Source organism: Pogonomyrmex barbatus, unplaced genomic scaffold (genome assembly GCF_055798465.1).
Source record: "Pogonomyrmex barbatus isolate J1 unplaced genomic scaffold, ASM5579846v1 scaffold11, whole genome shotgun sequence".
NCBI lineage: Eukaryota > Metazoa > Arthropoda > Insecta > Hymenoptera > Formicidae > Pogonomyrmex > Pogonomyrmex barbatus.
This window is the reverse complement of record NW_028297107.1, coordinates 4,685,081-4,710,239: the sequence shown is the minus strand read 5'-3', so window position 1 is coordinate 4,710,239 and position 25,159 is coordinate 4,685,081. Positions and strand designations below refer to the sequence as shown.

The 25,159-nt window shown below is 43.6% G+C and overlaps 1 protein-coding gene across 9 annotated transcripts; it reads left to right on the top strand.

Annotated features, from left to right (window-relative positions):
• The first annotated feature begins 6,007 nt into the window (after window positions 1-6,007).
• On the top strand, window positions 6,008-24,877 carry side-III (sidestep III). Of its 9 annotated transcripts, none has more exons than XM_089070816.1 (17): window positions 6,008-7,804; window positions 8,568-9,187; window positions 9,974-10,097; window positions 10,234-10,411; window positions 13,316-13,448; window positions 14,393-14,601; window positions 15,108-15,218; window positions 16,057-16,260; window positions 17,340-17,485; window positions 17,705-17,855; window positions 18,508-18,638; window positions 19,477-19,636; window positions 20,423-20,719; window positions 21,402-21,722; window positions 22,777-23,067; window positions 23,549-23,658; window positions 24,273-24,877. In XM_089070816.1, the coding sequence occupies exons 4-17, from the start codon at window positions 10,297-10,299 to the stop codon at window positions 24,384-24,386; spliced, it is 2,493 nt and encodes an 830-aa protein (XP_088926942.1). In that variant the 5' UTR covers window positions 6,008-7,804; window positions 8,568-9,187; window positions 9,974-10,097; window positions 10,234-10,296; the 3' UTR covers window positions 24,387-24,877. The 9 variants fall into 9 exon arrangements, with proteins under 9 accessions (XP_088926942.1, XP_088926941.1, XP_088926943.1 ...); XM_089070815.1 differs by having other exon boundaries at window positions 8,568-9,651; XM_089070817.1 differs by lacking the exon at window positions 8,568-9,187.
• Window positions 24,878-25,159: the final 282 nt, after the last annotated feature.

The following is a 25,159-nucleotide window of genomic DNA, read 5'->3' as shown; positions in this document are numbered from 1 at the left end:
GAAGAAAAGAGAGAAAGAGAAAAAGAAGAGAGGGAGAAACGCAGAGAAAGAGAGAGAGAGAGAGAGAGAGAGAGAAAGAGAAAGAGAGAGAAAACGAACATACGAAAGAGGGAGAGGGAACGAAAGCGGCGCTTATATGCTCGAATTCAATTACACATGAATGGCCGGCAGGCATGAATATTTTCGCAACGACGTTGCAGACAGCACTCGTCTTGGCCGAGCGCATAGCGCGCGGCGATGAATCCGATCGATCGGCCCAGTCACGCTGACCGACCTGCCGTGTTGCTCCGCGATTTCGATCTATCGAGTGCGGATATCCGCAGCGCGCAAAATTGCGGCTCACTCATAATTACGTCGCCCTTTCGCCCCGATCGGCCGTATCTTCGTGAAACATTCACGCGTGTCCATCGGCGCTCTGCGCCCCCTCCCCTTCGCTTCTACCCCCGCGCCCACGTGTGTGTGTGTGTGTGTGTGTGTGTGTGTGTGTGTGTGTGTGTGTGTGTGTGTGTGTGTGTGTGTGTGTGTGTGTGTCGCATGAAAAAGAGATCAGCACAATGCGCATCATTATACGCGGGTAGAGGCGACATGCGATCGATCCGCGCCGTAATTTTGCGAAAAGAAGCGTGCCAAGGGCCGCGCGTTCCCGTTCAAAATGGCGAACGAGCGCGTACCGTCATCCGGCGCGTTGCTGAATTTATCGCGATCGTCGATTCCTCTTTCTATTTGCTATTCTTCCGTCAATCCTCCTACCTCTACCTTTTTCCCTCTCCTTCCCTCTCTCTCTCTCGCTCTCTCTCTTCGCTTTTTCTTCTTTTTCCCCCCTTCCTTTTTCTATTTTTACCTTAATATATTCCATTTTATTTCGTGCCATATCGCATAATTTAATTTAACTTCATTTAATTTAGCCTCATTTTCGTAGTGTCCTACCCCGTTCCATTTTACCTAATTCTGTTTCATTTTGGCTCTCATCCACGCTTTATTTTAATTGATTTTATTTTGGTCTGTTTTGTCCCGCTTTATTCGATCCTGTTTGATTTAAATGTGTTTTATTTTATTCCATCTAACCATCGAAAGAGGGAGAGAGAGAGAAAGAGGGAGGAGAGAGAAATTACTATCCTCTCGGCATTATTATATTCGAGTACAATAAAACATCGATTATTGCATACGACAATTAAATTAGTTACATTTTTACGGTTGCACGTCGATTGCACGTCGTTTTTGCGCTCCGCGCGACGCGGATCGACGAAGCTTCCCTGCCATTTAACAACGTTAATTTGTGCAAACGCAATCGTCGTTTAATTTATCTACATTGTGTAATTATTCGCGGAATTTTTTTTCCTCTCTTTCTCTATCCGCCTTTTTTCCTCTCTTTCGTTATCTCTCAATCTCTCTCTCTCTCTCTCTCTCTCTCTCTCTCTCTCTCTCTCTCTCTCTCTCTCTCTTTCTCCATTACAATTAACGTCCAGCAGGGGAGTGACGATTTTGAAAAGATCAGATCTTGCGTTCGACATTTCTGGATGCGGGTGGTGGCGGTGTTAACGATCGCCCTGCGGAAACGCCCAAAGGCGACGGAAGTCGCGTTTCGAATCTGACGCTCACGCACGCACATACTCACGCACGCACGCACGCACGCACGCACGCATGTCGGCACGTACACTTGCGGCGCCCCGCGTTGCTTTTTGGGGATTGACACGCGCATCGTTATGCATACCGTAATGTCGATCACCGTAGGAGCTGTCGTAGTGGACCCGGGTAACAAGTCAATTCATCAATGACTTTGTCCGGCGCCGCCGTCGAAAGGGCAAGGAAATAATAGTTCTTGAATTATAAGCCCTTCACAATCCCTCGTACCCTCCCGCCCGTTGTTAAGTCAATCGTAGGGGACGAAATACACGGGAGATGTGTCCGCTCGCGACTAATTTTTAGTTTTCACCCGGTTTATTTTCGCCGCGGCTAATTGCGGGGCTTTTAATTCCCGATTTTCGGCAGGTGGATTAAGGAGGCCAGCGGCGAGCCGCATTTCCACGCGGAGATTTTCATGGATGCGGACAATCGTGAAGCTAATATTGTCAGCGGCATGCATTTAATGCGAGATAAATATTGACGCAATTAGTTAATATTAATCATATTCGTTACGATGCACTTTCGCTTATTGAATATTTAACTCGTTCAATGGATATGGTTGTACAAGAAAGGCGATAAATTAAATTATTTTGCACCATTCGCTTTTACGTTAAAAAGAGGAACATCTTTTTTTGATGATTCGGATGAATTATCTAAATGACTAAATTATTGTTCTTAATATTAAAAATGCTGAGCAGTCATTTTTATTTTTTAAATGAATAACTTTGTTCTCGTATTAAAAATACAATTTTGAAATTCTCTAACTTTGCATCAATTACTTTCTTTATTCCATTGAAATATTAAAGTCGGAAAATTTTAAAATTCTATCTATGTGCGTGCGTATGTGTAATGTTAGAAAAAAATATTAATTAAAAAAATAGAAACGGTTAAAAGTAATTGCTTCGTACTGTTCTTGTTAAGATATCCTCACAATTTATATGTACTTTGAATTTCATGAAAAATTTAAATATTCATTATAACAGCCTAACCTTTTCTTAATTATGTCATTATCTTAATGGACCCTGAAAGGAAGGGATTATACTAATTTGTATTTATATATCTCGTGATCAGAGTCCCTTAAAGTGCTGTAAACACTGTAATAAGTAAAAAGTGCTCAGCCCTTCACGTATTTCTCCTAAGTATGTAATTTTCCCCACGTATTTAAATAACTTCCGAACAGAATGTAATGTGAGGTAAGGACATTATTGATATAGAAGATAAGCGACACCCGGCAGTTTGAAAGACCGCCCCAACAGCCGAATATTGAGCCACCCCTGATTCCTCCCCTAACATCGTCTGCTCGCGACGTAGCTTCACAAAGAAAGTCGCAAACCTCCGTGTCACGCTTTCTTACCCTTAAAACGTCGTAAATGATTTCCTTCCCGGGTAATCTCCGATTCTTCCATAGCGGTACAAATTTAATGGCACTCGGAGCTAATCAAAATTATTTATTTATTAGTTTACCATGTCACCTAAATTTCTATTCGTCCCAATCGAGACGTGAGAAAATATATATCGAGGTCAATAATTGATTCTTAACGATGTTAATTCAATTTGGTGAATATTGACTGATTCGAAATATCATCCGAAAATGTCGATTAATTATTTAATGCGCAGCTTAATATACCATTCAATTTTTGGCCGTCATGGTGTAACCGTATTGTACTGTGAACGTAATTGCTGTCTATGTGCAATTTCCATTTTAGTCTGCAGAAAAGCTTCTCCCCTTTCCCCTCCCCCCTCTATAATTGCTCGATATTACAAAACTTAGTTCGAGTTAAATCAAAATTTAGGTCGCACAGATGTGGCGAAAGGAGCTCGCGCATTAACGTTCATCGCGTTGAGTTGCAAGAAAAAAATTCGCATTTCTATTAAGAAAGCTCGCGAGATATGCACGTATCATTGCCTTGTTATTATTTAATGGTTTCGCCGGATATCTCCTTGCATGTAAAAAGAAAGTAAATTATAACGTTAGACATAATGAGCGTATCGAACTGGGACACCCCCTGAAAAATATACGACGTATATCTCGTGAGCGTTAGACGAAACATAAATTACAGGTTTTTCTGGCAGGCAGAATAGCCCGAGAGAGAAGCGACTAAGCATTTATTCTTAATCGTCTCGAGGCATTAAAAAAAAAAAATCGAATGTTTGAATATTTTGCAATGAAATAAGATAATCCCTCGCCATTTACGACGCCCGTTCAACGGACACCGAGATGTCGGATGTCCCGTGGCATTAATGGATTTACAGCATGAATAATTTCATAGAATAGAAAAGTGACATGTTATTGCTTTTATGCCAATTAGATCCGTTAAATTTGGCAATTTTCTCGCGGACGATTTCTATTATTCTGACACGGAGCGGAAAATTCTCATTCGCGAAAAATAGCGCAGGCAGATGTCACGTTTACGTGTGACTCGCAACTCGATATACGAATTGCCGAGTAGGACGAGAACAGAAATTTTCTCGCTCTCTTTCGTTCGTTTGTTCGTTCGTTCGTTCGTTCGTTCGCTCGCTCGCGAGGCTCATAATAAGCGCGTGAAGGTGTCATATTATACGCCCCTGTGTCTATCACCCACCCCTAAAGCATCGTGACTTCGCTCAGTAAGGGCGAGACTATTACTACGCAGGGTTGGATTGGATATGAGGGAAAAAACCCCGGCTTCCAGGACATTAGATGATCGCGCTCGTTATTTTTTTTCAGCTGAAGAGTCTTCCATCGTGTTATCTTCGCCCATCCCGGTGTTCGCCTTCGTTCACCTCCCCCCTCTCCCCCTCGCCTCTCCGTTACCCTCGTAAGACAGATGGCCCGGTCATTTTACGCGTACCACTAAATACAGGGTGTGTCCTATCAATAACAGAGCACGTAATGCGGGAATGCGCGATAACCATTCATTTTTCCGACGACGCGAAAGGTTCTGTTTGAAAGAGAATTCGATTTCTCGAGGAGTTCACCGAAGTTGTGTCAGCAGGCCAATGTTTTTCGCGGTGGATCTTGCGCGTGAACTTCGCCAACTTTCGCATCGAACTTCAGAAGTTATTTAATAATTGATTTCTAATTAATTTCGAGACATTTGCCGATTTGATTTCTTACTTTAGCTGAAATCTGATCTTTCCGGTGAACTAGGAGTGAACCAATCGTGGACTCTCGATTAAATTAATATTTCAAATTAAAAGTTCGAATTAAATATTTCGAAAATTATGTATGAAATTGTCATCACAACGATATCATCCATTGGTTGACGCAATCCACATTTGAATGTTTAAGGCTAACAATAAGCGAACCCGAGTAATTCCGCTTCCGCTTAACTTTCCGCGAACGAAAAGTTCATCTCAAATTCGCCGAGAATACGTTTCTCAAGTTTGATGTAAACTTTATGAAACACCCTGTATATCAGCTAGACTCCCGGTACCTCCAATTTGTTTTCTCATGAATACTTTTCTCCGATCCTGGCGACGGCGTGAATGCACCGCTCGCGCAGTCGCACTCGCAATAAATATAGACACTCGTCAGGAAAGTCTATAGATGAGAGTTCTAGACCTTGGTCATTGATATTTTGTTAAATTTTTATTAATTTTCATTGGCATTCGTGCGAAGAAATGACAAGAAAGAAAAAGAGAATTACGATTAGAAATTGAAAGAGAAAGAAATCAGATTAATAAAACATATGGCTTTGATAAAACTCTCGACGTAAACGTCATATTCTCTTATGATTCATCAAAGTAACGTTATTTTAACTATATAATGAAAGAAAACACGCAAAGGTAAAAAAAATTTTCGAAAAAATTTCATTTGGCGCACGAAAGTTTTGAGAATTCAGAAAGAAAAGTCCTTAAGCTCGTGTCAGACGACTAATTGCTATCACAAATTAGAAGAAAACGTAGAATCGAATTGCGGTGTTCTCAATTCCCTGATATACTAAATATATTTTCCATTTTTCTCTTATCATTTCCTGTCGTGTCACATTTTTTTAAAAATATAAATTAATTCGCTATTTCCGACATTCGCTCCGCGATGTATCGTTCGAAACTAAGAGACGCCAGTAATCAATCTCTAACGTAACGCGTCAGTCAATCTAACTTAACAGGCGTTATTTCGGGATTCAATCACGCAGCGATGGTTAATAGGACATCGAACATCGAAACAAGAGGGTTCGTGCCAAACGCTGATCCATCTCGACGTTCGCGGCGAGGAAAAGTTCCTGCGTTAAACCCCGCAGGTATAAGACGACGAGAGGCGGTATATACGTTTCTCGGTCAATTCCGGGACACCCTGTGTGGCGCACCCCTCGGGCGGACAGCCCTGCGCGGCAGCGCGCTCGGCACGTTCTCCGCCACCACCGCCGCCGCCACCTCCACCACACCGCCTCGGCCGCCACCGTCGGCGTAGGGGGTTGTACATCGCGCGAGCATCGAAACGCGTCGAAACGCGAGGCGGCCGGATCGGACTGACTCGCGAAAATCGATCGGCGCCCCGTCTCGCGCGCGTCGTCGTCCTCTCTCTCGACGGTTATAGCGGCGTGCCCGCGCGACGAGGAAGCGTGTGCAGCGTGTCGCACGCCGACAGCACGCGTCGCGAGGAGCTTCGCCGAGGTGTGCTTCGCCGTGTGCCAAAAGCGCGGTGCGAAGGAGGATCCGTGGGAGCGCGAAAACGGCGGCTCTCCTGCTCTCGTAACGCCGGCTGAAGCCGCCGCGCCTCGCACTCCGAAGGCGAGAAATTTCGTGGGAAATTCAGCCGGTGTCGTCACCCGCCGGTGACCCGCCACCACCGCCACCGCCACCGCCACCGCCGTCGTTGCCATCGGTCCGCGATCGGACCGCGATCGTTATCGAGATCGGACGGGGGAGATTTTCCCGCTGCGAGTGAGTGCGAAATCTCCTCGGGAAGAGCGTGAGAAACGACGGCGCCGATGGGAACGCCGGGATTCAGTGCCGAGCCGTCGGTGGTCGGTGGTAAAGCGGAATAAATGGTTCGCCCGCGAGATGTGCGTGTGATCGGTACTTCCACTGACTAATTTAAAAAAATAAAGGATAAACCGGGAGGACGGAAGTTTTAACTGGAATATTTTTTTTTTTTTGCGAAATCACGAACATTCGTTGTGCGTGACTGTCTGTATCTACTCGCGAAAAAAAAAAAATCGGGCTGCCCATTACGGTTTGTTGCAGATCAAAGCGACTAATATCGTTATAAAAAACTGAAAAGGATTGATCCTAAATTAGTCTTTAAATTTTTTAGAGGAAGTCAACGAGAGTAGAGAGAGAGAAAGAGAGAGCGAGTGAGAGAGAGAGAGAGAGAGAGAGAGAGAGAGAGAGAGAGAGAACGCACGGAAGCGAGAACGAACGACCGTGTGTAACGGCCGTGTATGACTATCCGTAACTATATAGCGGTGAAATTTTTGCGCTGTCAAGAAGTAAAACAATCCGCGTCAATGAAAAGCGGAGCATCCGAAAAATAGAGTCGATTAATTCCAGAACGAATTTCACGAACACGCCTCGTCGATTTCGAGTATTTTGCCGTTTTTTACATACGTTTTATATCATCGTTTTTTCGTATAACGAACGATGGTAGCAACTGTATACATCTTATATTTTTGACGGTCTTTTCTCTCCTCGCGAAAAAAGAAAATCCATGAGACAATACGTGGGAGATGATCGATCACGACGGAAATTGAGGACCAGTACGATAACAACGGAAGTATCGTGCGTGTGTCGAAGTGCAACCGAGTTGACCGATCTGTCATCGCCATTGTCGAATCGCCTAACGGCTGCCCTAAGCCCCCGAAGGGAGGGTAACCCGAGAGGGACGATAATCCCCGCGGAGAAAGGCGGTGGTGCTTCGTCAGGACGCGTTGCGCCATTTCAGGTGCGAGCCTCGAGCCTTCCGCTCGAGTGCTTTAGCGTGCCTCGGGGTGCTTTAGCCGAGAGCTCTCGCTCGGCTCTCGCGAATCACGCGGCAAAAGAAAGCATTCAACGGACATCAAAAGACCCGATGATTAATGAACGCGAGTAATTAAGAAACATTAAGGAAGACTGCCGAAGGACTCTTCGAGATCCTCGTACTATTCGAAGAGCGTGTTAGTCCTCTCCCTCCCCTTCGCTGCGCCCTCCCCTCGACAGGATCTTCGCCGGAGGACATCGCCGCTGTGTCGGCGGTGGGAGGAGGCCGTCTACCTTCGAGGTAAGAGAGAGAGAAAGAGGTAGAGAGGGGGAGAGAAAGAGAGGAAGGGTGGGAGGCCTTTAGGGGGTGGAAAATCGTTGGAGAATACCGTCGCGGTGAAATCACTCCTCTCGAACGCTCGCGAGACGATCAGACCGCGAAGCATCCCCCGCCGGGCCCATCTTGCTCCCTTGCCTGCCATTCGCCCCTTTGCCCTCTTGCCGATGGGGTAGAAGTGGTGGAAGTGGCTGTCTGATCTTGGACGGAATGACAATAAGACTCCCCTTTGATTAATCGACGGAACAAAGAGAAAGAGATAGAGATAGAAAGAGAAATAGAGAGAGAGAGAGAGAGAGAGAGAGAGAGAGAGACAGACAGTAAATGAGAGAAAGAGGGAATTAGCCCTCTTATCACGCTTGAGACGGCGGATTGTTTTGCAAGTGCTAAGAAATTCCGGCTGTTAATAGAACTGACTAAATATAACTCTAACCGAGTAACTTAGATGTAAATCTACCGATTCTCGAATCAAGCGACGCTTCGAATAATGCGTTGAAATGTCATTTCTCCTCGTTAAAGTCGACAAGTTTATTAAAATAAATTGATGCGCGTATAATACACACATACACACACACATACACACACACACACACACACACACACACTCTCTCTCTCTCTCTCTCTCTCTCTCTCTCTCTCTCTCTCTCTCTCTCTCTCTCTCTCTCTCTCTCTCTCTCTCTCTCTCTCTCTTTTGCGGTAATAAGAGAATATTTCCAATGTCTTGCAGATCGTCCGGAACGCCTCAACGTGATACGTACCGAAGTGTAAACGAGTGCAACGATTAATCAAGTGATTAACGATTGTCCCACGACTTGGGGGATAAAGTTGCTCGACTAATCCTTTCGTTCGTATCCGGACGTTGGGAACTTTCCAGACACAGGGTAGCACGGGGGGGCAAGGTGCGCGACAATAACGCGAATGAATTCGGGAGGAGACGGGATAAGTAGAGTGGATCGAAATTAGAATCGTGTGCAGCCGGTGGAAGAGGGTCGACGCTCGATCGGGCAGAGACCGGCTGGCCCAAGCGCAGGTTGCACCACTGAAAAGAATTCATTTGCTTAAAGCGATCTTTCGCTACACAGTCCACCTCCCTGTAAAATTGTTTATTACATGGAGGACACTCCGAACGAAAGTGTACCTCTGTCCGGTAAAATAATAACGATAATAACGACACGCGCGCGCGCGCACGCACGCACTCTCGAGGCATTAACGATATCGAAAATGATTTGTAATAATCGATCATAGAGCGTCAGCGAGGAATATCGACGGGATTCCGATACCGGCCGGATGTTTTCGAATGTCCATCTTTATTTGAGCCGGCGACAGACGTCAATTTGAAGCGTAACGGTGAGTAATCTGGACCTCCATGCATCTTCCTCGACGAGCGACGAATGCCGGGATGTAATCGACAACGATAGTTGCCGAACGTTAACAAATCACAATCAGGGCAACGGGAGAAATTGCGTGATCGGAAAACGGCGATAAAGCAAGGAAGACTGCGTGACGAAATCGTTACCGTCGAGAACCTATAGTTTAGGAAGAGTTTGATGGATGTAAGAGAAATAATGGTAATGTAGCGACCTCAATGAGAGAGCAATTGCACACCCTCAAGTCTGAGAACGATAAAGTTAAGAGAGGGTAATCGAAGGCAACCACGTGAAAACAATCGAGTGGCCGCTGTTGAACTCGATATCGCGACATAATAAAAAAATTACGATATATTTTAGCAATGGATCGATTGAGAAAGGACAAAAATAGTGATAGCCATAGACACGAGGACATTATCCTGAAATATTAAATTGGTGTAATAGGTTTGTCTATTTAATTTCTTATTTATCTTCGAGATATCTCTATTTCTGGTCTCATTTATTTCCAATTTCATGTATCCTAACAAGTGCACGAAAGTTTTTAAAAATATTTAAATTCAACTCTTATTTATTGATAAAAATCATTTTTACGTGAAGATCATACGAGATTCATATAATACAAAAATGTTGTTTAGAGATATTTTTATTTATTAATTTAAAACGTAATTTATAACATAAATTAATATAACAAAAGTAGCGCAGAGTATACTTTGACGTTCTGAAGTAACAACAAAACGCTCGGCAATTTCTTTCGTCCCTGATCTAGCAGCGGGACGGCGCAACGAGACGCGGATTAAGGACGCAGTGAAGGAAGCGGAGATTTGTCAGCCAGGCACTTCGATGCGCCTCGACGGCGGGCATTTGGGCCTGAAGGATCCACGCTCGTGTCGGTGAGTTGTCATCCTGCGTCTTCGTCCCGCACGCTCGGCCGGGTCAGGAAACCGGCGCGAGGAGCGGCGGGGCAGGTCCTCTCCGGCGTGGAATGACAATAAGGGGACGCCGTACCTGCGGGGTGGTATTATGCAGGGAACGACGGATTTGAACGTGCCACCCAAGTGCCCGGCGAAGGTGTCGCATCCCCTTCGTGGGATGGCACTCGGGACGCTGGCCGAGATAGCGGTGAGACTCGTGATTAGCGGCTACATATTCGCCGTGGTCGTCTACGTGAACGCCAGTGGCAACTGGGATAAGGACGATGACCTAGGTATGTACGCCTCCGACACTCCGGGCCGGTCGCACGAACGATCGGGATTAACCACTTCCCTGACCCGCGCGAGTGATATTCCTGTCGAGAAGCGTGTCCCAGAATTATCGGTTATTTTCTGATCAACGGACTTAAAAGTCAATTTTCTCGATTTTTTTTTTTTTTTTTTAATAAAAGATCGACTCCTTACGTCTCCTATGAGTAACTTTCTAATTTACAGCATTACGTTTTCCTCGCGACTCGAGCCTCAAGAGTCGAGAGACTGTTAACGTGCGTTTAAAGTTACAACTGGTAAACATACTCGTTTACTTGGCAGCGAAACAATATTTACCGTTTCCTCAAATAAGCTTTACTTTAATAGAATTCCATTTCTGAAATTGGAGATACATGTTTAATTTAGTTTCGAGGGGAGGGGAGGGATTCTCCAATCGTTTTAATTACTCGAAAACTATCGGTTCCTCATTGTTCACGTTGGGGAAAATATCGATATCAAGTAGCAGCGGAATGTGTGGCTAAAAATTTATCCAGTGATTTTCGGGCACAAAACGGTCGTTTGTTATTTCCTCTTTTTTCCCTAGCGAAAATATAAAAAAATGTGGTAAAAAAAGAGTTCGTTACGAAAAGATATATGAATGCGTATGCATTTCCACAAAAAAATGTATTTTATTTTGATCGTTATTAAAAGAGAGAGGTGGGAGAGAAGAAAATTGAATAATAAAAAGCAAAAAAGATGCCGCGGTTGGTTTCCCGCAAAAACATCCGGAAAAGGAAGTGGTTAAGTGAACTGCGCTTAGCGATTCCCCTGCTTTTCTGCAGATTATATTATTATTTCGAGGTACGATACGTATTATTAACGGAGATTAACAAAGAAGGAAAATTTTCTTTGATCAAAGATCAAAATCACAATAGATTCCTTAATTCTGCTTCTGATAATTTCGTTTGCCGTGCACACTCAGCATGTCCGGCATAGAATGAAACTCTATATGGCTTTTGCCGTGCACAAAATGGAACCCAATACGTATTTCATAAATGCATATTGAAAAGTGGAAAACTGACAAAGTCATGAAATTGAAAACTGTTAAAATCGATATTTACAAAGTTATGGCATTTTTAAAATAAAACTGGGTCAAAACGCAAAAGCGAGGTTGAATATTCCCTTAAAACGTGATAAAATAATAAACAAGTTCCCATTAATGCGCGCGGTTGGAATGTCTTGATCAAAAGTGCGGGGCTTTTACAAGTTTTGAATTTATAATCCATCCCACTTACAACTATTTAAAAATACTCAGTTGTGTTTTGGAATTCTTTCCCCCCCTTCTCCTTCCTCAGTTACGCGAATAACTATCTTATCTTGGACTTTTATTCGGAGCTATTTTCCAGTTATTATATATCCGCGCCTTGTCAGTTTTCATTTATATCTTCGAAATGCCCCCAGCATAAAAAATGACACGCGTTTAAATAGATGGAACAGATAATAATCGCGTTGATACGATGTTAAAAAAGATAAATGGCTCGTAGCATGTACATTTTTCATCCGGGCGTCACAAACAAACGTAAAAGCGATATCCTGCCGGAAGAGTTCGTATTCGTGTTACAGACGTCGTTCGATTGATGAAAATTGCGGCGTATTGGAAAACGGGAAATCACAGACGCAGCTTGTTGCGATACCGGAAATCACTCAGAGCGTGAAACTTGCTCAAAGAAATGTTACGCGCCGTAATTATATTTCGCGCTGCCGGGTGGAAACACTCCATTATGCGCGAAAACGAACTTCATTAGTGATATTTTTCAAGCTGCTTTCCCGGTCTCTTTATTCGTAAGGAGCAAAGCAGCTTCCTTTTTATATCGCGAACCGGGACTCTTTCTCGCGCCAGAATGGAATGTTAAATTGGAGGGAAATGTCCCTTAAGATATCTACACATTCTTGATGCGACTTTATTTCGCGAAACGTAATGATGTTACTCGCCCAGAGTTCACAATCCTCGCATAGCCGCATTTTACTTCAGGGTAATTTAAAATCACGCCAAACAATAAAAAGGAAAAAAATTTAATCCCAAGTTTTTTCGTTGCTAAATCTCGTCTACATGAACCGCTTATGTATGAGTAATTTTACTTATATAATACTTCCTATTAATTTAATAACTTTCCGCGACACTACAGCTAATAGTAACAGCTCATTTAACTTATTAGCCATATAATTAGCGGTTTACAATACGTCCTAAGTTATTAAATACAACAGCCTTCGAATTTACATTAAAATTCAAAGCTACATAGTATTATATAATAGCGCGTTCGTCAGAATTATTAACTCAATTATTAAGCGACCCGTAATGCTTGCTTCTAAGAAAACAGAGGGAGTATTACAAGTAAAATTATTCAAAGCGTTGAAGTTAATGAGATTTAACCAGGAAAGAAAAGTCACATTGTTGTTTACAGCGAGCTCCAAAGAAACCATTAAAAATCAGAGACGCTGAATAGATTCCGTAATTTCTTAAATCTTAATTTTTACCATTAAAAACAGCAGCTATTAAAATTGTTATTCACATTTCAACAAGTTATTTAGCCGCTAATTACCATGCAAAATCCTTTCGCAAATAATGTGGACTGTTTTTATTAATCACGTTGAATGCTGCACACAGGTAGCGTTTGATTTCGAGTAAACTTTTCACAAATTTATTTAAACATTACGTTGTTACACGTCCGATGCAATAAATAAATAATCTCGAGCATTATAAAATAACGCATGATGAAATAAATGCTTGTGTTTTATACATATTCTCATATCTAATTAAATCTCTGTTAATTTGTTGAGTTACGCATGAACCGACAAGATATGCCGCGGGATTGTTTGATAATTACCGCGTTGCTCGACGCACGTTAATCACATTTCTTCAACTTCCTCAGTGTCCACATCTAAGGTCAGCGCCGTACTCGGTCGTACCGCCACTTTGCCTTGCGACATTGAGCCGTCCACGCGAGAGGATCGCGTTTACATGGTGCTTTGGTTTCGTGATTATGCGGTGAAGCCCATTTACAGGTAAACAGCTGCTGCGCCAACTAAAGACCTCACAGATATATCACACTCATTTTTATGTACATACAATAAAAAAAATTATAGCTTATTCTAGGACGCATTTAACAATAAATTTCGTGAAGATTTAAAACCTGAAGCAAAGATTATTTAAAGTAGAAATGTGCTTTAATTTCATTAAGAAATAATGACAAAAGTCAGCTGCTGCGCCGACCAGAGACTTTACAGATGTATCACTCCCATTTTTATTTACAATGAAAAAAATTATAGCTTATTCTAGGTTGCATTTAACAATAAATTTTGTAAAGGTTTAAAACCTGTTAATAGGTTAATAGGTTTTTTATTACCTATTTTTATTTATAATGAAAAATTTATAAATTCTAGATCACATTTAAAAGTAATAAATTTTACAAAGACCCTGGATTAAAAATTATTTAAAATAGAAATGTAATGTAATTAAAAAATAATGACAATCTTTTTATATAAGTATTTTAATTCCGAGATGATTTATGTAAAGCTTTATTGCGATGCAGAAATTAGTTGTAAATAAAAAATAAATTTTTATTAAGAGTACAAACGAAACGAGATGGTACAAATAAAATAAAATAAAATTTTTATTTACAGAACATCTCTGCATCGCAACGAAATTTTAAATACATTACAAATAATCTTGAATGTTTCAAGTACTTGTATTAAAAAATTTAGCTTTTTATCATTATTTCTTAATTACATTTCCAGACCGCACTTCTATTTACTTATTTAAATAAATTTTTATCAAAATTTTAAACCGCTGCTAACCTTCATTGTATTACTTTTAAAATGCGACCTAGAACAACGTGTAATTTTTTCATTGTCAATATAAAAGTTATAAAAATGGATGTGATATATCTCTCTGAAATGGGGGAAGACAGGGAAGAAGGGAATTGAAAATTTGCGAATTTTGCTTTCAGTTTCGACGTGCGGGGACGGGCTTTCAACAAGGCCCTGAACTGGTCGGACAGCACCGCCGTGGGACCCAGAGCCTACTTCGTCACCGTGACGAAGCCAGCCGCGCTCTCCTTGGAGGCGGTCCAGCTGGACGACGAGGGTATCTACAGATGCCGGGTGGACTTCAAGAACTCGCCGACCAAGAACTTCCAAGTGAATCTCACGGTGATCGGTGAGGAAACTCATTATCGTAACGACCGCGTAACATTGTTCCGGTATGATTAACTGCGTCCCGTAGTGCGTAAAACGTTCCCGAGGAGGATCGCTCTCAAGGACGAGAACGGAGATGGTCCATGCTAACAAGGGATGAAAAGAGGGAGGGTGGGAGGAAATGGAATTAGCTGCAGTTAACGTCGATCGATATGCAAGGTCTTTTTTCATCTCGATGCAAAGTTAAACTTGCCGGAACAATCTCCATCCCGTTTCGCGCGGTTTCGCTAATTGAAGGGCCCGGTGCTACGACGGTGGTCTAACCCACTTTCCTGAGAAACTTCCGAGGAGGCAGGGGGAGGGGGAGGAGGGCGGAGGGAGGAGAAGGTGGGAATTAATCGAAATTTCATTTTTGCAAGTTTAAAATTAACTTTCGCGAATTCTCCTTAAAAAGTCGGACCGGAGCCGCTCGGGCCATTATCCGTCAATTATGGAAAGCGAACCACTGGTTCGCGGAATTGTTCGCAGTGCCGCCGCACCAGCTACTCATTTACGACAGTTCCGGGGTACAGGTGGAGAGCATCGCCGGGCCATTCCAGGTCGGCGTAGAGTTCGGTCTGTCCTGCGAGGTGAGGGGAGGTGAGTGCTCGTATTTTGATTCGTCTCTTTGACTTACCTTTAGGTAAACTCGCGCAAATACAAGAGCTCTCTTACCCGGCGGTATCTGCGTCTCGAACTTCTACCAGTAGTTATTTACATTACGCTGTCGGTTCTCGCTTGTACATATTTGAGATTCTGTTATGAAAATGGTAAATCAACGTTATCGCGCGGTTAATTAATCTGGGACATCGCGCCGGTCCGCGCCATCGAAATTTCTTTATAATCTCCCTTCGTAATTAACACAATTAAATGACGGGGCGACGGGGGAGGTGGAGAATACGATATTTTGAGATAGAGCAAATTTCTCGTCGCATAGTTTAAACGCAACGATGAATTTACGATTACGTGTGTACACACGGTCGTCCGTTCGTTCTCGAATTTGTAAAATTTTATCCGTTAATTCCGCCTCGAGAGAAATCAGGTTTCTCATTAATATGTTTAGCCGAGATACGAATCTCCGGGCGAGAGGGCGACAAATTACCCCGACCGGCCTCCGCATTTACGCGCGCATAAACCCCGGGGCATGGAAATCCCCTCAAGATCGCGTGAACAAATAAAAAGCGGGAGATACCGCGGGCTATCGTTAGTGATTAAATACGGAGCCCGGCCTCTAAGTGGCCGGGTATTATGCGGGCGCGCCCGATCGGAGACACCCGGTATTAAGGGTAATTATGGCCCCGGTGATTTGTCTGCTGTCACGCAAGACTGATCGACGACGAGGCCGGAGAGAGTGAGAGAGTGAGAGAGAGAGTTAATTAGCCGCGTATAATTTCCGTGCTTTCCGTGCTTTCCCCGTGCGCGCGTACCCCACGTGAAGGGAAACCTACGCCGGTGGTGAGTTGGCTGGTGAACGGCAAGGAGGTGGACGGCAGACTCGAGGAGTTCGGCCAGAACATCGTCGTCAGCAAATTGACGGTGCCGCAGCTGCGGCGGGAACACCGCAACACCACGTACAAATGCCAGGCGGCCAACACGCATCTCATACCGCCGCTGGAGAAGACCGTGATCCTCGACGTTTACCGTGAGTAGTTTTTTTTCTATTTTACCTAGAGAAAATTCTGTCGTAGCCATGAAAAAAAATTTGTTCTCTTCGGTCGAGATGCGAATCTCTTATCCAACAACATGTAAACGAAATGTAAACATTTGTAAAGATTAGCATATTTTTTTTGTGCGTCATTGATATACATATGAGCATCGCCCGTTTGTTTAAATTTTACGCGCGATAATTTTTTGTGCAAAAACAAACGTGTGTACAAGCCACCAAACGGCGAAAATCAAGGGTTGATACGCTAGAGTCATCCCGTTTGGACAAAGTGCAATCAGTCATATTTATAAAAAGTTACATGTATCGTCAGCCATTTCAATTAAACACAACAAGCACATTTGACAAAAATATGGCATTTATTTACCGCGATATTGGTTGGCACAACCTCTAATTATGCTTTTGCAAAGTTAATCAAAATCCCCGCGGCATTTAACCTGTTAATAATTCACATTAGTTAAATTTCGATCGCGGAAAAGTAATCCTTTCGCGTTTCCGTTATCGACTCGATAAATTATTGGCAGGTCTGTTGAAAATAGGAACGCTGACCCTGGCACACTGGATAACCATAGCACTGCGAAAATAAATTCAGCCTTCTTTAATTATTCAGCTTGAACAAATCTCAAACGGCCGGAATGATCCTTTTATATTTGCGGTTCTTTTAAACCAGATATTTTTGTCAAAGGTGATGTGTATAATCTCCCCAAAAAAACCGATATCGAAAACCCGGCAGATTAATGCTAAACGCACTTTATACATATAATCATTTTAATGAAAAATCATCGCCCGCGATCTTTAACGCGCGACACGCGAGGAATAATTAAAAAGCGATAAACGCGTCGCGGGGGTGGGAGGGGAAGGGGAGCTTGTAACGGCCGGATTATACCGTGGAGGATTTGCGTTTTAAGTATTAATTATGAATTCTTACGATCTCGTAACTCTGGACGTCACGAGTCGAAAGCTTGAAAGTTTTAAGGGGCGTAAAAAGGGCCACCGCGGTATTATAACCGCGCGATATAACCCGCGCGCAATAAACGCGATTTGCCGGTTGGTTCCAGTAAAACCGCTCACCGTGAAGATACTGTCAAAGCTAACGGTCATGGAGACGGAGAAGGACTACTCCATCACCTGCGAGACGACAGGCTCGCACCCCCGCGCTCGCATCACCTGGATCGAGGGAAACGAGACGTTCCGAAACGGCAAGGTCGATAACGAATACACACACACACACACACACACACACACACACATACACCCCCCCCCCACACACACACACACACACACATATATATATATATATATAAATACTTTAAAGCGTCGACGTCGTTGCACGTCGACACTTTTTGACACCTGCTCGAATTACCCTTCCCCCGCCCCCCCCCCCCCCGGCTCCAATCCCCTCAATTTTCGAATGTGCCGGCAGATAATGGAGAGCGGCAACGCGTCGGCGATTCTGAGCACCCTGATATTCTCACCCGTCCCCGATGATCACGGCAAGATCCTCAAGTGCCGCGGCGAAAACCCGGCCCTGACGGACGCGTACCTGGAGGACTTCTTCAAGTTGAATGTCGTCTGTAAGTGGCAGGCGCCGTTTCCTCGGCGCCACTCTCACGACGCGGCAAATCGCGCGGACGCGGATCAATTTATTTACCCTCCGCTGCCGCTCAAATTCTTTTCTCTCGCTCGGAAAATATCGGTACTTTATTTTAATTATCTTCTATCGACGATCCTTCCGGTGCTGCGATGTACACAATTAGTTACTGTGAAAAGCGCATGTCGCGGTATGAGATATATAATGTCGGCGTGGAGAATTATTTATAAACCTACGGGATGTTCTGCAAAGGGATGCGATTAATATTATTGATATTATAATTATTATTGATCGTGATGCGCGTTTGTCCATTGATTAATAGACAATAATTTAGAATCGGTTAAAAGATTTAAAGTCCCGTGTACACGAATGTATGCGAATGGAACAACTCAACAAGTCCCGCCGTGTATTTGTGAGCCGTACGAGATGCGCGAAAATGGAAATCGCTGGCCAAATCGTTAAATCCGTTGCGCGCGGATGGTCGCCGTACCTTATTAATATATTCCCGTCCTACCGACGATTTCCGAACGGACTCAATATTTCACGGCCATTTTCTCGAAGTACGGCCGGAAATATTTCATTAGAGTCGCGCGACGTGAAACATTGAACAGCCGAAAAATTCTCTCTCTCCACAGTTCCGCCTAAGGTACAGTTGCATCTGGGCAGCACTCTGAACGCGGAGAACATAAAGGAGGGCGACGATGTGTACTTCGAATGCAAAGTCCGCGCCAATCCGGAGCATCACAAAATTACTTGGCGCCACAACGTAAGTCCCACACCAGTCAGCGACGAGCCCACTTTAATCCCGGAGTGTTTGCCTGCGCGAGGCTGCCGTCTCGCTTTTAGAATTTTCGATATAATTGCACGAGTTTTGGCTCTTCCCCAAGCAGTTTCCGAGTTCTAAAAAAAAAAGAGACAGAGAAAAAGCTCGGGCGATTAAGCGTAAAAAGCAAAGGTCCAAAAAGAGGGAAGGATACGGGACGCCCGAGCTTCACATTTTCATTCACACACGGGAATCGATAATAACTTTTTTATTTCGATAAGGATCGATTTGAGTCGTGATACTTTACGATGAAACTTTTAAAGTGTTATCTAGACTTTCCAAGAAAATGCCGGCTTTACGAAGAGAAAAAAACGAATCCTTACCGGGGACTCGGGGAAATTTTCGTCTCTTCATCTTTGCATATGCATCCACTTCTCCGAGAGCGACAAATATCTGTCGCTTCGCGTTTATTGCGCGGATATTCCTGACACGACTATTCATAAACGGAAATAAACTTCGCATTTTCTTGGAGAATTTCCACCTTCGCCTTCGCCTTCATCTCCGTAAAACGCGAAATTTGAAAAAGCGTATGTGTAATTCTGAATATATATTATGTCTCAAATACAGAAAAGAGAGAGAGAGAGAGAGAGAGAGAGAGAGAGAGAATTAATTAAAAGGAAATCTCCATAGATGATAACGATTCGTGTGAGATGAAAAGTTGAAGTGAAATCTATTTGTCATCCCCTTCTTCCTTATTACCGAAGAAATATGGCATGGGGAAAAAAGTTATCGCTCCGGAATCTCAATCCCCGTGTTAAACACGTTAATCCATCAATGACAGGGCGGCGTGCTGACGCAAAACTATTCGGCCGGCATCATCATGAGCACTCAGAGCCTGGTGCTGCAGGGCATAGGTCGTGACAACGCGGGGAATTACACGTGTCTCGCCAGCAACGATCGCGGGGAGACGATCAGTCCGATTGTGAACCTGAGAGTACAGTGTAAGTAGACACGACAAGTTCGAATCGATAACAAGGACTTCAGAAAGCGAATGTGTAATCTGCGACGAGTACATGCCGGGGGATGAATCGAGTTTCCGAGAAGTTGAGGGCTTCGCCGCTCCGTCCGAGTGGAGCGGCGAAAGTATTTAGTCGCGATTCGTTAACAGCACTTATAATAATTCTCGCAGATAGATCCCTTACACTTGTTGCCTACGGCATAAATAATTACGTGAATATAAATATGAATAGGCGAGGCGAGCGTATAAACATATTTATCTATTTATTTATACTATACTAAATTAACATTTGTACAAAGGGGAATTATTGACATGTTCAATTATTCCAAAGTATTATTATGGGCGAATTAACCTCCGACCTTTTGGGCATTAAAAGTTGACGTTGTTCCTCTGTTTCCTCGGGCAAATTCCAAAATACGCGTTACACAATATGCCAACCGCGCGTAATTGTACTCGGGAGCGAAATATCCCGGACGTCAGATATGAGGGATTACATTTTAGAAGCCAATTTATTTTCAACCCTCCCATCCAAGTCGTACGGCGAACAATATAATTCTCCCGATTAAGGGCGAATAAAACGGCTCTTAAACTCGGCATAATCCCGCTGTCGAAGTTCCGCCGATCGATCGATAGCAGAGAGACGAGAGGCAAAAGAAGAAAAAAGAAAAAAAAAAAGAGAGAAAGAGACGTCTCCGTGTTTTTATCGTCTGTTCCATCGAAGACGCGTGTCCTCCTTTTTTCTTCTTCTCTTCCACGTGCGATATTCCAGTCGCGCCGGTTTGCAAGATGAAGGAGGTGACGATTATCGGGGCTTCCCTGGAGGAGTCCGTTAAGGTGCGCTGCGAGGTCGACGCCGACCCCAGCGAAGTGGACTTTGTCTGGGAGTTCAACAACAGCGGCGAGAACTTCGAAGTCGCGCCGGCCAAGTTTGACGGTAACAACGGCACCATGAGCGAGCTCGTCTACACCCCCGAATCCGAGAGGGATTACGGCGCCCTGACCTGTTGGGGTAGGAACGCGATAGGGAAGCAGGAGGCGCCCTGCATCTATCAAGTTATTCCGGCAGGTGATGTCCTAGACGTTTACTGTGTCAAAAAAAAAAAAAAAAAAAAAAAGAGAGAGAGAGAGGAGGGAGAGGGAGAAAGGGGAAGAAGAGAGATAGAAATCGACGGGAATTTATTCGCGACTGCGTTTCTGCTCTTTTTTTTTCTTCTCTCCATTGCGAATCACAATCTGGAAGAAATCCATGCTGTCCTTTCTGCTTTCACAGAGAGGCAAACAAATGCCGAGATTCTGAAAATACTTAAATACCATGCGTTCTGCTGCATCTCGCGTCGAAAATATATAATATTTAGACGTTCGTATTTAGAGCTCTGCGCGCGCGGGCGCGTTCATGTTTCTCTTGTATTATTTTTTTTCGATCTGACTTTCGCGCCGCTCGCAGCCAGCTTATCGCACCGTACATCATAAACTCGAAAATATTTGTTTTCATTTTCTACGAGATGGACCGTACGTGTTGCGTCCTATCGTATTTCACTTAAATCGCATCACTTTTGTATCCGCGGAGAGAAAATCATTTACCTCAATTACATCTTTCCCCTCTGGTATATTATATTTTACATACAACTTTATACTTCTCTGTCTCTCTTCTCGGACAGTTTTTTCTGCCGGAATATAAATTCCTCAAAAGCCCGATATTTTTTAATTAAGACTAAAGTTCGAAACCTGGGAACTGTATCTCTGAGCAGTGAAGCCGAATCCCCTGAACAACTGCACCATTAAAGCGTCGCTGAATCAAAGCTCGGAGATCCTCGAGGTCGAGTGCGTGCCGGGATACGACGGCGGGCTTCACCAGGAGTTTCGGCTGGAAGCCTACGAGGTGTTGACCGGCAATCTTCGCGTGAACGCGTCCAGCGTGTCGGCCGATCTGCCGATCTTCCGGATCGCCGTGGCGGATCTTCTGCCGGCCACGCACTTTTACCTGGTGACCTACGCCGTGAACGCCAAGGGCCGCAGCGAAGTTTCGCTTCTGGAAGACATAATGCTGCGCGATTCAGAGAAGCATACAGGTAATTGAAAGGTTTTTCAAAAATGTCAGAATTAAATTTCCATCGTACGTCTTCCTCTCTTCTTTTCCTTTCTGTCTATCATATTTTATATAAATATATTTAAAAAAGTCACTAAAGGCAGCAATGGACGGAACGCTAAAATGTTTTTATGCTAGGATTATATTAATATTATGAAGGACACTTTTCGTATTTTTAAAAAAGGTTATTACTCTGCGGAATTGTCTTTTCGAAACGGATACGATTTGAGAATCAGATTTAGAAGGATCTATTCCAGATTCTCCCTCGAGAACAAATTAAATCAGATAAAATTGATGATATCCCGCGGGAGACTGCCTTAAAAAGGATTGACAGAGATTCATTGTGTGTAATCTAATTTTCTATTTTGACGTTTAAAATTAAAATGAGTGAAACTAGGATTATATTTATACCCAATGTTTACTTTCAATGTATTAATGTCAATTATTCTTATTTACACTTGGATAGAGAATCGTGCGTATATGATAGAGTAAAAATATTTAATAATAAAACTGAAGAGTAACAGAGATTTCCGCACAAATCACGGATTCAGTGACGGGAAAGAAATGTACGCAATTCCTTTCATTTTCGGTGGTTTATTCCGAGAAGAAATCCTTAATAAACTATTTGCAAGCAGCTTACGTTTATCACGTCCTTCACATTTATTAGCCCGCCGAATAAACCGATTGTAATCCATTTTCAAAATGCTTTACGTTTATTACGATCTCTACGAAAGACGGAGAGAAGACGGTGCCAAGACGACAGCAAATTTCACACAGTCGTCATCACTTCGTGCCACGTAATTAACGTAACTGACGGTAATTAGAAGTTTTCCAATTATACGTCGAGTTTATCGCGATTAATTGGGATTGATTTTACGTGCGCAACGAACGATGTGCCTTTCGCCAAGATAGAGAGAGAGAGAGAGAGGGGGGGGGAGGGAGAGAGAGAAAGAGGGAGAATGATCTTTTGTCGAGTTACGAGACGGCACCGATCCATCGGCACCGGAGAGGACGGAGAGTGTATATTCGCTTTTCAGACACCGGAGTTAGTATGCTGCCGTTAATTCTGCTGCTGGTCGGCTGCCTGCTGGCCTTCGGCGCGACCGTGATCTCCGTGATGCTGATGATGTATCGACGCCGCGGCACCACGTCGCCGGTGCACATCGAGCCGTACATGAAGCAACCGATAATCACGCCGCCGGACTCGAGGAACAATTCGATGCTGGACGTGACCCACGGCGACCACACGTACTTCGTCGAGTACACGCTGAAACAGGTCACCGATTATGCGCTCAATAATCAACCGGACATCATACAATCGCCCCAAGGTACCATTAGACGGACGTTATTTTTGCTCGCGATCTGACCTGACCTGGTCGATCTAATATTCGTCTAATGTTGTTTCGTTACGAGCGACGAAAACGAGGGGAGAATCGCGTTAGGTTCTTCCTTTAAAGATTCATAAAACACTGAGGGGTCCGAACAACAGCGTAATTGCTTTCTGTTCGACCTGTTATTTTCCGATTGATCGTGTTACACGTGCTATTTTTGAGCCGCGGCGAATTCATGTTCGGACAGCGAGGTTTTTATTTGGATGGCAAAGCACACCGAGGACCAGAGATATTTTCAGGAACTATTTGACAAAAATAAAATTTATCCAAAGGATATTCTTTTTTTTTTTCAACGGTGTACTTAATAGAATTGTTTTTTTTTTTTTTTTTTTTTTTTAATGTCGCTCTCAGCCTTTGCTTTCAGCGCTTTATTTGAATCGTTCTGTTAATGAAAAGCGGAATAACGTGGATGTTCTAGACCAAGAGAAGATCAAACGGGAGCCGCAGCTGTTTTTGCCGGTGAGGCCGGACACGCTGTTCGCGCCCTACGACATTCACAAGCAGGGACTGCAGACGAACAGATGCAGCGTAAGTTAATTCAGAAATTTATACGGTAGTCGTAACGGAGTTAAAATCAGGCAGATTCCGCAATCCGTAAATTTAATTTGATATCGAATACAATTCGTATCTCCGCCGCTCCACGCTCGAAGGAGAAAAATTTCGAACTAAAATAATTCTCGAACTAAAATAATTGTGACGTTCGTCTTCACGTCTGCTCTATACCTGTTTTGATCCTTAACGAATTGTCCCGTATAATAATTTCTAATTATCTCTATAGAAGGATTAGAATGCTAACGATAATGTGCCCTTGCTGTTTTCTTTCTCTTCGCGAGGTAGGAAGTTTCAATAGTGTATGAGATTCCGAGCTCCGATTTAGAAGATTAGAAATTTAATCTGCCGTAGATTGAATTTCTATCGATCGCTTATAAATTAAGCTAGATTAAACCTGGCTATCGAGCCAATCTCAGTTTAGCTGTTGCTGTCGACCGGCATAATCGTTATGAATAATATCGATCTTCCGAAAGCGTCCTCAAAGACACCGTGGCGCGATCGTTACTATTTTCGATTTCCAATTCTGTTTCTCCGCGCGGATGGTATTAATTAGATTTAGACTCGATATCTCCTCTCTCTTGACTTGGCAGCTGAACCCGTTCTCCGCGAAGTCCTGGGAGCCCATCAGCTTCAAAGCCGATCGCAACCTGATGAAGGAGATCATCATCGCCAATTCCATACCAGGCCCGGAGAGCTGCGTGTAAACTTGATCGCGGAAGCGAATCGGGAGGCGCAACACCTACACGTACACACATACACACACACGTATACACAAACACACATACACACACACACACACCGCATATCATAAGGGCGATCGATTTCAGAAGCCTGAAAACTGTATCGCGCGCATCGGTCGACGCCACGACGGATACACGCGAGTATCAAAGACAAAGTCAACGAATCTCGTGTCTCGCTTGTTAACGCGCGCCGGTGCGAACATATCACGATGACGATATCGTAGCAGACATATCAGCGTATCGTAGAATATCGTGGCGCGTCACGATCTCACCAACCGGGAGAGATCATCGAGAGATCATCTTAGACCCACCCCCGCCGCTCACCGATCCAGCCGCGAGACCGGGGCGAGGAGTCGCGAGTCGCGAGTCCTCGCAAGATGCGATTTAGCCGCATAACTTAACCGAACGCTACACGTGATGTACTATTCCAAGTTTAATATATTTTGTGTCAAGTCTTGAAACGTCTCGTCATTTCATAGCGCCGCGTTACCTGACGCCACGTCCCAATCGTCCCCTGCTCTACACTTCTTCCTTTGTCATATATCGAGCTACTTTAAATATCCGAGGATGTTCGTTATAATTTTACATGCATAATGTATCCGTATATTTTCTAAATCTTTACATTTTACCTTGTAACCTCGATCTGTCTTTTACATGTTTTATTAAAAATCTATATATATCTTTGATAAACGCTATATATTCAGATTAATATATCGAAATTATGTATATATTTTAAA

Coding starts and splice junctions, on each gene's coding strand:
- side-III (XM_089070814.1), top strand. CDS start 10,228: ATGCAGGGAACGACGGATTTGAACGTGCCACCCAAGTGCCCGGCGAAG. Junction 17,856..18,507: donor CTTCAAGTTGAATGTCGTCT/GTAAGTGGCAGG, acceptor CTCTCTCCACAG/TTCCGCCTAAGGTACAGTTG. Junction 21,723..22,776: donor CGATTCAGAGAAGCATACAG/GTAATTGAAAGG, acceptor TTCGCTTTTCAG/ACACCGGAGTTAGTATGCTG.